The sequence below is a fragment of the Oryzias latipes genome, chromosome 16 (assembly GCF_002234675.1).
Source record: "Oryzias latipes chromosome 16, ASM223467v1".
NCBI lineage: Eukaryota > Metazoa > Chordata > Actinopteri > Beloniformes > Adrianichthyidae > Oryzias > Oryzias latipes.
In genome coordinates, this window is record NC_019874.2 from 16,181,389 (window position 1) to 16,195,812 (window position 14,424).

Consider the following 14,424-nt stretch of genomic DNA (forward strand, 5'->3'; position numbering starts at 1 on the left):
GATAGTCATTTGCATGACTGGGCCAATGACATAACTCAAGCCAGGAATCCTTCCGAAAAACTATTTTCAGTAATTACAGTTATCTGTGCCAAGTACCAATAAAGGTATGCCAATTGAAAGACATATTTGAACACATTGCAGAAATGCACTAGTGTTTTTTTTTTAGCCAGAACTCGTTCTTTAAGGACTTTTTCAAAGACAGAAAGCGTATTGTGGTCACATTGATCCACCTTTAATGGTCCTGTTGATGCAGTGTTCTCTAGCCTTAAATGAAGGGGGTTCTTTCTGTGTTTTTATTATTTTATCGGTGCTCAGCTCTTAAGCTAATATCTCTGATTAAATGTTAGTGCACACAATATGGACAACTAACATGTTTAGGAAATGCTACTTTCAAGACTATTTCGAGTTCAAAAACCTTGTGCACTTTAGCAGTATGATAGAGGTATTCCAGTAATTACAACCAAATCCAAGTGGTGAACAACCCCTTTAGTAGTTTAGAGGATTCATCCTTAGAGAAAAAAAGGTGCATTATTAAACAAAAAATACGTCAAATACAATCAGTGACAAGCAGCTGGAATCCTTTTTTTTGTTTATATTTTTTTTGGTATAAAAATATTTTGGTAAATTCCATTTAGAAAAGGTGAGAAACGCGTGCTTTTCTGATGAAAGTCAAGCAGCTCTATTTCCGGTCCTGTAGGCTCTACGGCTGCTTCGACGCAGCTAGCAGCAGAAGTCAGAACAGCGGTGTGGCGCTCCAGCTGTTCTCACCGCTGCCCGCCTCCCCGCCGCTGCTTGGCCTCATTTCATTTCTGGCGCAGCTGCGACGATGACAGGCATCGCGGCTGCGTCTTTCTTCTCCAACGCCTGTAGGTTCACTGGCTGCGGACGCCACTTTGACTCCCTGTGCGACCTCATCGTGCACATCGAGGACAACCACATTGGTAAGAGCCAATCAATGCGCGCCTAACCTTCTCCGGGTTTAAGCTAGCAGACGTGGCTCTGCTCCGCTAGCTTGCTACTTCCTGCGTCCTGACAACCCGGTTGCTAGGTGTGGCTGCTGATGTCAGTTCCTGTTTATTTAATTCTTAAAAGTTGTTCACTTTCTGCACAGGGCTGGAATTACGAACAGAGCTGCAAAAAGTAACAAAGTCTTTTAAGTTTTGGTAAATTGCTCGCAGTGCCACTGAACTAGTACTAGTGCGCATGCCCAGCAGCCTACGGAAACTGTTTTCAGCTAAAACCCTCACTGATATGATGATGATAGCATCAGGGGGCAAAACTAACTTCACCGCAGTGGCTTTTGTTTTAAACAGGACACACTATGAGCACGTTTTGTCGTGCCTGTTTGTTTATCACTGCATAGATTTGTTTTATTAATTTATTATATTTTATTTTATTAAAAGTATTCATTATTTCATCTATAAAAGTTCCTGAATAGGAAACATATTATTCTGTCACTGAGACTAGAGACCAGTAAAATAACAAGCATAAATAAAAACATTAGTAGTTTTGCTCAAACAGAAAAAAACATGTAATCATTGAACTCAAAGCTTTAATTGGACCAGCTGAGTAAAGAACTGCTGGAATACTAAGTAACAGTTTTAAACATTGAATTATTATATTACAAAATAAATTGAATTTTATTCCTGAAACTTTAATTTCGAAATGTCGTACCCATGATTGATGGTGACACAGCAAATAAACACTGAAATGCCACACAAATTCACTTATAATATGGTAAAATAATTTATAACGATTGTGTTATGACCTGGGTTTACAAAAAATAAATTATTTTAAACAAAATTGAGCTTTTCTTAGAATTTAAAAAAAATAATTAATCAAACTCATAATTTGATTTTCTTTTTAATTTTTTTCTTGTAATTTTTCAGGCAAAATTGTTTTTCCGTGACTCACGGAAAAACAATTCAGAGAGAATTTTTTCAGTTTGGTTTGTTTGAATTTAATTTGAGAAAATAGTTTTGGGCAAACTGTTTTCCAAACCAATAAAAACTGTGTTTGAATGAAAATAACAACTGACATGGAATTAAATTGCTTTGATATTTTGACTCTTTCTTATCCTATTTAATCAATTTACACATGCATTTGCTTCTTTGTACCTTTTAGCCAGTACATGTATTCATTTTAATTTATGAAAATGTACTTTTTGTTGACAACAACAACAAACCAATAAATAAATGTACCTGACATCCTGGGATGCGTAGGTTTAATGGGGGAAAACATTTAAAAAACCCTGAGGACTTATATTCTTAAGGTGAATTTGAAAGACTACACAAAGTATAAAAAGACTTGTTTTTTCTCATATAAGTAGACACGTGTCAACAAAATTCATGTTTTAACAGCAGCTCCTTTCAAGGGAAAAGCTACGATTTAAAAAGAAAAGGCGTGGAAATGCGTTTTTTAGTATTGGCATCTTCATTTTGAAAACATAGAAAAGGTGTTATAAGTAGCAGGACTTATGTGGTCAAAATAAAATCTAAATAATATATAACAATCTTGCCAAAAACCCAGAAATCTGAAACAAATGTCTTTGTCCAAAATCTAAGGATTGTTTACAAGCTAGAGCAAAGTTAATGTTACTAAACTTTATGGTTAATTCTAATCAAAGTGCATTTGATTTATAGGTAATTGTTCCAGTTTTTCATAGAAAATTCCAAAGCGCGTTGCATGTTATGTTGTTCATATTGACATTAACCCAATGTGTAACCAGGCTGTGCAAACACCGTCAGCAGAGCCTCTCAGGTATGTGAGGGGAAAAAGAGACAATTTCGCTGTATGCCAATTTGATAAGTCCTTTTTAATCTTTTATTTAATGCAATAACCAAAAGATCCACATCAATAATATCTTTTTGATTGATGGTCCTTATCAGTTTTCACCATTTTATTGAACTGGAGTTGATAAAACACAATGCATTTGTTAATTTGATTGATTTTGAGCTGTAAAAACCCTAAGTTTGAGCTTTGTGTGATTTCAGATTCAGCTCCTCAATGTACTATTTCAAAGCTCAAATTTCATTGAAGCTGACAGGACTTTGCTCTCTCTGTTGTTCTTGTTTGTTGCTTGACTGACTTTAATATGCTTTGCTCTCACAGTATGTGTTGAGTGTACATGTGTCCGAGGTGTGATATTTAAAAAAAAAAAGAAAAAAGAGGGAGCCATTAGCTGACTTGTTGGGGAATAATGAAGCAATTAGCTGGCCTAAAGTGGAAAAACTTTTCTGCCCCCTCTTGTCTGCTGGCCTGTGTGCATTCTGGGAGGTGTGAAATCTTGCGCGTTGTGCCAAGGGCCTGTGAGGAATAATTACAGAGGGAGCACTTTATTTGGCATGTCTTCCTCCTCATCTGGTGGCCTGCTGCATGCAGAACATTCTGCTTTATAATTAAGGGCACAGAAAACTGGAAAACAAGCACACACACACACACACTTTGGTTGTGGAATTTCACGTCAGTCTGCTCCTAGTGTTAACCAGGGGGTGGCGCTGCTCTGCTGTTGGTTAAAGGACATCAGAGCTTGGGGACCAGAAAAGGTTTTGTTTGCCAAAGTTTCTTTGACCCTCTGAATCAAGACCTTTTAATGACCAAACCAATGGAGCTTTAAGACATTTAAGTCTATTCAAAAATGGATGAGCCTTTTTTTTAAAAGTTAAAAGCAGATATTAGTACCGGTACTTATACCTTAGTTAAAGTTGCTTTAAGACTCAAAACGGCCTCTCCTCTAATTTCAAAAATGAATATTGCATTTTATAAACTGTCATGTTCAATAAAAGTCAGCACTGTAGAAACTGTTTTACCCTATAAATAAATAAAAGTAAATTTGTAAAAATTCTCTTTAATAGCCAATTAAATTTTTTTTTCCTGGGTTTCAAAAAGGGAATATGTAACAAATTAAACTAAATTGCTTATTTTTAATATCAAGCAACCAGGCTAGTGTGGAGCAGCAGCAGAAAGTGTTGTTTAAAGTCAAACTGTGTCACTAAAGTCTGGTTGATCAAGGCTCCAAGTTCCTCCAGAAAAAGCTGTGTTTGTTGCAAATGCCTGCTGGAGGTAAATTTAGCAGCTTTTTTTTTTCTACCCTGGAAAATATGTGCGGAAGTAATAAATTAGCTGGTTCCCAAACCTGTGCACCTGGTTGGACTAATGAGATTTCCCCCCAAAGCCAGACACTGCTGCTCCTGTTTGTGAGGAGGCTTGGCAGAACACCTCTTGCAAAGATAATGGACAGCCATTCATTTCCTATTTTTCCCCCTCTTAACCCTGTTTTTGTTTGGGAATTTTTCATTATTTTATTACGATAAATAAGTGACACAGATCTCTTTTTAGTCTTCAATATTATTCTGTAAACTTCTGAAATTATTTGAACTATTTTATAAATCTAATTAACATCCAGAGTCTTTGTAACACAAAGTAATATTACTTTTACTAAATTACCTGTTTTAAATTGTTTTCTTTTAACAAAACTAAATCTTAATTGCCTTTTCCACCTACTATAAGCCAATTTTTTCAGTGTCACAAAAAATATAATAAATACAACAGTGTTTTTGTGTTTTGAAGATCCTAAAATTTGGCAAGTTTAAAAAACTATGACATGAGATTAAAGAAAAGTTCAAAGAACAGGATTAATCAAAAGGTTGTACAGGTACCTATGAACGAAAGGTTCTTTACCAATCTGTGTACATTTATAAACAAACTTGACTATTTGAATATGTTGCTGTCTGTTTTAAATAGATGAGTAACCTGCAAAGGCATCTTCCACTTGGAGCATGACTGTTTCATTTCCTCCTCAGAGGTCACTGTAATGAATTACCTGTGCCACCACTCCTGGTAATGTTCCCTGCTTCTCTGAGCCACAATAAACATGTCACCATAATCCTCACCACTCCGCTCTACCCCACAGTGCATTTAGCCATGAGCGTTGGGAGCCAGACGCTGGGGAAATGAGGGTGTGTGTGTGTGTTGGGGGTGGGCGGGTGCGTGTTTGTGTTAGAGACCTTGTCCTAGGAGGTGTTTTTCAGAGGGTAGCAGGCGTCACTTCCTCTGCTGCCTCACGAAAGGCAGGTTGTGTGATGTCGGGATGGCGTTTGTCATGTGTGCACATTTTCGAACGTCAGAGTTTAGAAACGCAAAAAGTCTTAAAGCGATCAATCTTGTCTGTATTTATTCTTATTGACGTTCGTTTTGAGATCAAATGAACTTTAAACTATATGTCCCTGTAGTATAGAAATCGACTTACATATTCAAAGTGTTGGAGATTTCATCTATTTTTATTCTACATCTGAAACATTACCTGCAATGCAAACATCTTTGCTCAAAGATCACTTTGCCATAGGTGATGGTTTCTTTTCTACAGCTTTTTTTATTTTTATTTCTTTTTTTGCAGAAGTCCTCTATTAGTTGGCCACCAAGGTGGACCACCTGTGTAGTATGATTAGAGAAGTTCCCATCTCTACTTGAGGCGCCTTCCCCCTGCTCCCTGACTGATGGTGGCCCCAAAAGAATAGCAGAGGCTGTGGGGAACCGGCCCCATGCAGACCCCCTTTCTAGTCCCCACCTGAGGTGTGTGTGATTTACAGTGTGTGGGAACAGACTGATCCACTGCTGTTTGAGCGGGCCGCCATCCCACCGCTTGAGACTCATTAGTGATCTTTTGAGGGATTTCTTCTGCACTCTGACACACACGCATGCACGCCATTACTCCAGGCTCAGAATAGTCTCAGTGAACAAACCCCCCCCCCCCTTTTTTTTTTCTTCAATTTTGGCCACACAGTAGAGAGACGTCTGTTGTCCTTCACACTGGGGATAAGTCCACAGTTAATGAAACACTTGCTCTTGACTTAAGCCTTGAAAAAGAAAAGCTCTTGAGCTAAAGGTGCTGTGAGTTGCTCTGCTATATATAGCAACACCACATCATTTTGTTTTGGTTTTTAAATCAGCAGCCAAAAAAAATCGGATGATTACTTGAATGACATTGCTTTAAAGCCTGTTAAATGTCAAATATTCCTGCTTTCAAGGTTCCATTTTGTTTGTAGGTATGTCTGACACTAAACAGACCCGTTTGACGATGCAAAGCAGACCCTCCATCATGACAAACTCTTCTTCATAGCTACAACTTTTTTTTTTTTAGCCTTTTCATTTTGTTTAATTAATGTCTTTATTTAAAGCAAGCTCACATGCAAAAGAAGAAAAAAAACAAGCAATAAATAGCCATGGCTCTGTTTTATAACAGCCGGAGAAAGGTGTTACTTTCCTCGTTTAACTAGAGATCTCATCTGTGCCAATTTTGGCATGGTCATTTAAAAATATGTGGACAAGAAATCCCAACTGCTCATTTGTAGTTTACAACAACTGCAATGCTAATAATGAAGTTGTACAATTAAATTTCTATGTACCAAACCCCCTCAGCATAATGTGTTGTGCGAAAATGAGCTTAGTGGACGGAAAAGAGCAACAGTTTAAACCACATGGGGGCTTTTGCAGCCTTTTTACAGTAATGTCAGAGGCAGGCAGGGAGGCTCAGCTGGAAAGCCACGGAGACTGTTATTTTATGGCGTATCCATCTTCTCCCACATGGCCGGCAGCGGGGAGCCTGTTTGAAGTCAGCCACGCTTTCACCTTGGGGTGTGGGGATTGGCTATTGTTGTTCATTTAACACCTATAAGCCAGATTAAGGTTTGGAGCTGAGCACGGCAAAACTCAAGATGTGCCATGTGTGCTCATGTGTGAGCAATGTGGTGCCTGCAGGGCGGCGTTACTCCACCACTGATCAATCTTGTTGTTTCTAACAGTGACGCCTGGACGCCTAATTCTGACCAACAAGAGGAACATTTCCAATTATGTTGGGTTATTAACTCTGCAGAAAACAGTAAAGGGATCCAAAAAAAGGAGAAACGTACTTTAGATGACTACTTTTGTGAACACATACCTGGTTAGTAGTCAGAGTAGACTGGTGGGTTTTAACAAAAAATGCAAGATACATAACCAATAACATTTTTATGTTATTGGACGCTAAGTATTATCTTATAATCATATGTTTATATAATGTGCTTATTCTTGAATAAATTAATTCATTCTTTCTGCTAAACCGTTTTGTTCCCTTTCGGGGTCACGGGCTGCTGGAGCCTATCCCGGCCACTTGCGGGCAAAGGCAGGGGACACCCTGGACAGAACGCCAGTCTGTCGCAGGGCAACAATCGCACACCCATGCACTCTCACATTAACACCTGGGGACAATTTAGAGTAACCAATTGACCTATGAAGCATGTTTTTAGACGGTGGGAGGAAGCCGGAGACCCTGGAGAAAACCCACGCATGCACGGAGAGAACATGCAAACACACAGAAAGGTCCCCATCAATGTTCTGTTTCAGGTCCCCCAGCCCCACGGGGGCCTTCTTGCTGTGAGGCAAGAGCGCTAACCACTGCGCCACTGTGCAGCCTATTCTTTAATACATTTTTTAAAATCATAAATCAATACTCGGGCTGCACTAATATGGCTAATCCATATTAATTCACATCTCCACTGGAAAGCATTTGTAAGATGTCTGGATCAGTCCTTTCAGTTATCTGAACTTGTCGATCTCCCAGAAACCAAACCTCTGTACTCTCACCTGGACAAAAATAAGGCTTTTTTTTTTAAATCCCATCCATCATGTTTGCTTGAAACAAAATGTAAGGAAGTCCTCCAACCTCAAAGTCCTTGAGATCAGCTTACTATCTTTTATGCAGCACTTTCTGAAACAAGTCTTGAAAGAAAGACCCAATATAAACCTGTAAATATTAAAAATTCATAAAAGAAATGAACAAACTTTGTTATAGGTTTGCAGGCATGAGGTAAATAAGCATAAAGTAATAAAAGCTGCTTCATCAGAATTAATGTGGACGTCACAGAAGATGAAATGTAATTCACATAAATGTCCGAGTGTGAGTTGTGTTTTTTTTTATTTGGAGTAGAAATCAATACAGTGATTTCATTTTTTTATACAGATAAATCAAAAGCATTTATCAGTCGCACAAACTTTGACTGTTATCCAGTCTGAGTTTTCATGCCCTTTCCAGCAGAGGACTCAAATTTTCTTTTATACTTTGAAAACATGAATCATTTTTGTAAAAGTCAATGTGTGTAACAACAAACATTCATTTACCGGTATTCTAACGTTGAATGTTTGAGTTAGAAGATTTAACAGTTAAAATGCGAACAAAAATATTTGCTAACCAAAGAAGATTTTAAAAAAATTCGATGTATCAATTCTTTTGTTTTGTTTTTTGGCAAACATGAAAATGCTGATTTTTTTTTTTTTTTTTTTAAATATATAAATAAGCTGGAATTGACCTTCCAATTATTCTGTCTAGATACAGATCCCTGTGTTCTGGAGAGGCAGGAGCAGCAGCAGCCGACATACGTCGCTCTCAGCTACATTAACAGGTAACAAATGACTTTCTCACTAATATACTCGAGCAAAACTTTAAACTCAAAATAAATAAAAAAACAAGCTTCCGAATAAGACAGTGAAGTTAATTTTGTTTTATTTTACTAGGACAGGGTCTGCAACCTTCAACATTTAAAGAACCATTCAAGTCAAATTCTCACTGACAGCAGTAGAAGCCACAAAGTTGTGCATATGTTCATAGTATGAAATAGTTTATAACTTTTGATAGACGTTTGAATGACCTCCTTTCAAAATAAAAGACACGCTGTGTAACAGGATTACCTCAATGCAGCAGATGTATTCGTAGGTAGAGTTATTTCAGTAATGATTTAAAGAAAATCAGTTTATTTTATTGTTTGTGGTGCACCTCAGGGTGAAATTTGTAAATCTAACCAACCAAAATGAAATCACAGCTAATTAAGTGACCCCTTACCATATTTTTTAAACCATATGACGCTCTTAATAATCCTTGAAATTGTTTAAAAATAGAAAATCTGCCTTACAATCTGGTGCGCCTTAATTCTGGTTGAGTTAACTGAACTCCATTTGATTTTTCGTGGTACATGGCTCACAGAAATCTGTCAAAATGTTAGTTTGACTCCTGATTCACTGTTTGTTGAATAAAGTTGGAATTAGTTTACTTTACTCTTTTTTTTACTTTACTACTTCCTTTTTACTTTACAGTTACTTTTTTAAATTAAAACCTTTTTATTTTCCTATAACCAGAGAGCCACAATGGAGTGGTAAAAGAGCCACATGTGGTGCCAGAGCCTCAGGTTGCAGACGCCTGCACTGGAGCGGCACTAATCCGCTGTGTCTCACCAGATTCAGAAGTTGTTTTAAAAGTCCAGAGTTTGGGGAATTTAAAATTAACTTAGAAAGGTAATCAGAAGCTAACTGCTACCTAACAAAGAAGAGAGATTCATTTCACCGCTCAAGATGAACGAAATTTGGACGCTTTTAGAAATTCAATCGGGTGGATTTTACCCCACATCACTTTTCTCTACACCTCCTCATATTTGTGTTTAAACTCAGAAACACATGTTCTAAAACAGTAAACTTGCTTGCTCAGACAGAGTCTACTTCAGATGTAAACATTTCGCTGTAGAGGACTTCTTTCTGTATTAATGTGGCCTTCAGTTGGGATTCACTTTCTACTTCATGGACCTCATTCTGAGCAGTTATCAGCCTAGCCTGCTTATTAGAGATCTTTTCTGATACCAAACTAAAACTAAAATTAAAAAAGTACAAAAAACTTTAATTTTCCAAGTTGTCCCATTTAAAATTTCAAGGCCAGGTATTCTCTTCAGTCATTCCTGCAATGTCATAGGACGTTTATTGCATATTGCTTAAGGTTTCTGCTGACAGTTTCATTTGTCATCTGGTGAATCACTTAAACTGCAGTGCTGTGTTTTGAGGAATTTTTAACTACTCCGAGTTAATTTTGGTCGTCTTTGATAGAAGGTTTAAATGGCAGTTTTAAAAGCATTACACAACAAGCCAGTGTACGACAAAGTCTGCCACAGTCTCCTTGCCATCACAGACACATCTTGATGTGGCTCTAATTTAATTTTTTAATTCTACTTTTGCTTTAACAATGTCTATGTAATGTTTAATTTTATGATGCACATTTATCAAAGATTTTACTATCCTATAAACCCCCCAACTTTTTTTTTTTTTTTTTTTTCCATTTCCCCCTCACTGGAATATAACCAGTAGGGGTCGCTCTCCAAACACCGACTGACACCATTTTTTGGTACATTATAGGTTCATGACAGATGCTGCCAGGAGAGACCACGACAGCCTCAGGAAGAAAGTTCAGCCCAAGCTGCCTCTGCATCTGACAGGCAATCTGTCGCGCAGCGCCGTGCCAGCTCCACCCCGCCACACGGGTGGAAACCTCACCCCTCCGGTCACGCCACCAATCACCCCTTCCTCCTCCTTCCGCAGCAGCACGCCTACAGGTACTCAGCACTGTCGCACTTGTCTCCAGCATTATCATATTTCACTTCTGAATTGAACTGAACTGGTTTTGACATTTAAATAATCTGATGAATTTCTGTTGACCTTAATTTTACTTCAGTAAGACTGAAAATGTGGATTCTAGATAAACATATATCATCTATAATTAGGTTTTTTTCTCTTTTTAAAATATGAAACACTAAATTGTTGATGTGTTTTTCTATTAACTGTTATCTGACACACACTATTGTGATAATAGAGGTAATATAATGATATCATGTCATGGTATTGGGGGATTCTTAAAGAGAATCTGTATGCATGTGGATAAAATAGCTGTTCTGGTAATGAGGAACAAACTATCAATAGTCACATAAAAATGTGAAAACTGATATTTGTCATTAAAAAAGTTTCAGATTGGTCTCATTTTTCTAGAGAACTGCATTCCAGCACATATTTGTCAATATGCATGGCAGCTAATTTCAGCCTTTACTTTACTACTGACTTTAGACAGAGCTGTGCTCCTTGGTTGTGTCTGCTTTGCCTCAAACAGTCCTGATGGTCACATTTGGTTCTGAAGCCAACATGAATGGTCTTTAGAGGGCGTTATGGCCTCTTTGGCTACCATCAGATGATCAGTTCATTTGATTCATCAGCAGTTTTCCTCCATCAGTCACTCCCAGTAAAATTCTCTACATTTTCATGGACCTTAGACTTCAGCTCTTAGAACATTTACTTTAAACTTTTTTTTTTTCTTTTCTAATCTCCTGAGACAGCTCCCTCTTTTCTTTCTGTGCTACACACTGACACTGAACGCCTCATGGATTGTTGTAACTCTTTAACAACGCAGACTGACTCATTACCAGATTGAAGACACCTGTGATTCTAATTAGAGCACCCACCTCAGTCACATGTCCCTCTTTTCATTTTTGTTTCTTGTTGGTTATGTGGCTCTTTGACATTTTCACTATAACAAAAAATGAAGGTACATTGCTTTTGAAAGAGCTCTGTTCATGACTGAAATGGTGCTAAAAAATCTCTAAATGTAGCCATAAACTAACCCTCAAATAATCAGCTAGAGGCAATTGTTTTTGAAATCCTTAAAATCAGCAAACATTGCTGTTTCTAACTCTGGATAAAAGAATACAATAAAATAAGACAGTCATGTGATGTCTAACAGTTAGTCTGACATTGATGTAAAAGTGCCCTATACTTGGTCTATGCTTTACTGAACAAATCTTTCAAAAAAACTAGTGTAATTTCAATCTATGTTTCACTACTAAATCTACTAAAAGTGCTTTTATTTCAAGCTACAAAGTGCCTCTCAACTGTTGCACCGCTGCTAAAATCCAACATCAACCCTCCTGATCCAGATTTGACTTGAATAAACTTGATGGAACTGCAGTGGCGGTTCTACACCAACTTACTCCCACACACACACACACACACATACAACACATACAAATGTGACAATAACTTTTTGTGTTCCCTATCTTTATTTGGCCATTTACATTACATTCATTACATTATGAATTTTATAAACTTGTATTACAGCGGTGTCAAACTCAGTGGCACAGGGAGCCTAAATCCAAAACACACTTTAGGTGGCGGGCCGAACAAGAACAAGAACATTTACTGAACACACTAAAGCTAAACTTTTAAAACCTTTTAAAACCTTTAAAACTTAACTTTTTGAACACAAACGGGAATAAAAACAGACAGGAATATTAGAATCACCTTAAATAACGTATGCTCTCCATAAAAATACATTCTGCCAAAATTATGCTAATATGAACTTGCTGCATGACAAAACAAACAGAGCCTGGAAATATTAATAATAGGAAATAATAAATCAAATCATTCTGTTTTCTTTGCTCTTGTGTCCATTTTGTTAGCATGGCATCCTGGCATCATTTTCTAGCAATCGTCATTCATTTCAGCTTGGGGTGTGATGTCCTGTGTGTGTCTTTGTGAAACGTATCAGAGGGATTTGATTTTTTAAAAACCTGTTATTGTGAATATCATTTTTAGTTCTTATAAAACATTAAAAACTAAATCATAGAACTCATCACTGGGATTACGCCAAAAAATTTGGCATTTTCCTAATTTTGTGCAACACCAGCAGTAAAAATCCTCCAGAAACCGCAATACATTCATAAACAAATTATCTATTGTTTATTTATGATCTCAAATATTGACACCAACTAAACTATAGAAAAGAAATATCTACAATAGTTAATAATACTGACATTATTAACATGAACTGAGTAATCTAAAGGCAACGATAATCAAGGTGTTGCGTAATCGAGGCTGCGCTCCTTGCAGCCTGCGCCCACTACCCCTCCCCCTCCCCCTTTCCTCCTTCTCAAAGACAGGAGTACGTAGCTGCGCAAATTCGCTGGTTTTGGGCCAGTCTGTGAATTAATAAATAAAAGAAAACCAATAGTGGTGCAATTTTTCTTTTCTTCCAAGCACGGGGATGCCGCCCCCTCTAAATTTGCGCCCCGGGCAATTACCCGTATTGCCCATGGCTAAAACCGCTACTGTGTAACAGGAATCACTATTTAAGTTTTTCCCATGTATTCTTGTGACATTGCGTGTCTAATTAAACAATTAAACAGTTGTTTCTTTGTGACCCGAGACCTTAAATTCTTTCCCACGGTGAGTTTTTTTTTTTACAGTCTTTCACTGAACGATACAAAGAAGAGGATGGGGACGCTGACTCAGAGCTCAGAGGGAGGCATGGGGAAGCCTAAAAGCAAAAATGGCAAAATGTGAATCCCTAAGCAATAAATGAGGCCATGTTGTTCACTCTGTATAACGTGCAGGTTGAGTTTTTAGATACTTGACTGTGCTGTCCACGCTCTTAAAGGAAGCGAGTGTGATGAAGACGATGTGGACTTTGAGGGATCTGACAGTGACGAATCGTGGACCACAGAGAGCGCCATCAGCTCCAAGTCCATCCTCAGTTCTGTGTGCATGAACGGAGGAGAAGAGAAGCCATTTGCTTGCCCTGTTCCAGGATGTAAAAAGAGATATAAGGTATGTTTCACTCCATCCCTGATGAGTAAAAAACATTTTTCGTCCTACCTAAAAATGAAGTGGAGTTGTGGGGTTTTTGCAGTGTTTGCACACAGAAATTAATGCAGTTTTGTTGAAAATGAAAAAGTTTTTTGTTTTTTTTTGACGGTTGAGCATCATGAACACATACATTTGGTGATATGGAGTTTTATGGGATTTTCCATTCACATGTGGCGGCTGTGCGGTCAGGACAAAGCCTGAGCAGTCTGAGAAAATTGCTTTGCTGACGTGAGTGACAGAGTTATAGGCAATGACTTAGTCTGAGGTTAAAGCCAGCAGCAGTAGTCAGCTATTTAGGGACAGAAACAGTCAAATATCAACTTGCTCCTTTTTGATTTTCAGTTATTCATCCATACTTTATTTATTTATTCATTTATTTTAACAGAACGTGAATGGAATCAAGTACCACGCCAAGAACGGCCACAGAACCCAGATCAGGGTCCACAAACCTTTTAAGTGCAGGTGTGGGAAAAGCTATAAAACCTCTCAGGGTCTCCGCCATCACACCATTAACTTCCACCCCCCCTGTCTCCACTGAGATGATGCGGAAGATGCAGTCGTTGGGGCGGAGGAAATGAGCAGCGCTGTCTCTCAGGTCATGTCAGCTGAACTCTTTGGTCACCAGCACTGGTTTTCTCACTCCTCCCCTCTTTCTGCCCTACTGTTCTGTCATTTTCACTATTTATGATATGAGATTTTGATCACATGACACCTTTGTTACTTCAAATCATTAAAAAGGAGCCTGGAACAGGACAGTCCCACTGCAAGAACTACAGCTTGAAGGGTTGGAAATCATAGATTTTTTTCATTTCATTTCAAAATAATGAAACTCTTTATTTTTAATCTTTATGTGAGAATCCCAGAGTTTTTTGTAAACACTACGTTGATGTCTGAATGCTGTGACAGCATTTGTCATTGTTCTTGATCAGTTATCCTTAAAAGAAA

At 37.9% G+C, this 14,424-nt stretch overlaps 1 protein-coding gene across 2 annotated transcripts; it reads left to right on the forward strand.

The window, feature by feature from the left end:
• The first annotated feature begins 541 nt into the window (after positions 1–541).
• On the forward strand, positions 542–14,420 carry LOC101157561 (juxtaposed with another zinc finger protein 1). Of its 2 annotated transcripts, XM_020710127.2 has the most exons (6): positions 542–941; positions 8,363–8,435; positions 10,207–10,403; positions 13,271–13,440; positions 13,669–13,707; positions 13,865–13,948. In XM_020710127.2, exons 1-5 carry the CDS (start codon positions 827–829, stop codon positions 13,678–13,680), a joined length of 567 nt encoding a protein of 188 aa, XP_020565786.1. In that variant the 5' UTR covers positions 542–826; the 3' UTR covers positions 13,681–13,707; positions 13,865–13,948. The 2 variants fall into 2 exon arrangements, with proteins under 2 accessions (XP_020565786.1, XP_011483471.1); XM_011485169.3 differs by lacking the exon at positions 13,669–13,707 and having other exon boundaries at positions 605–941; positions 13,865–14,420.
• The last annotated feature ends 4 nt before the right edge of the window (positions 14,421–14,424 follow it).

What these genes read in the sequence shown, in the direction of transcription:
- LOC101157561 (XM_011485169.3), top strand. Translation starts at nt 827, where the DNA reads ATGACAGGCATCGCGGCTGCGTCTTTCTTCTCCAACGCCTGTAGGTTC. An exon ending in CATCGAGGACAACCACATTG is followed by an intron (nt 942 to 8,362) that starts GTAAGAGCCAAT and finishes TATTCTGTCTAG; the next exon opens with ATACAGATCCCTGTGTTCTG. An exon ending in GCTCTCAGCTACATTAACAG is followed by an intron (nt 8,436 to 10,206) that starts GTAACAAATGAC and finishes GGTACATTATAG; the next exon opens with GTTCATGACAGATGCTGCCA.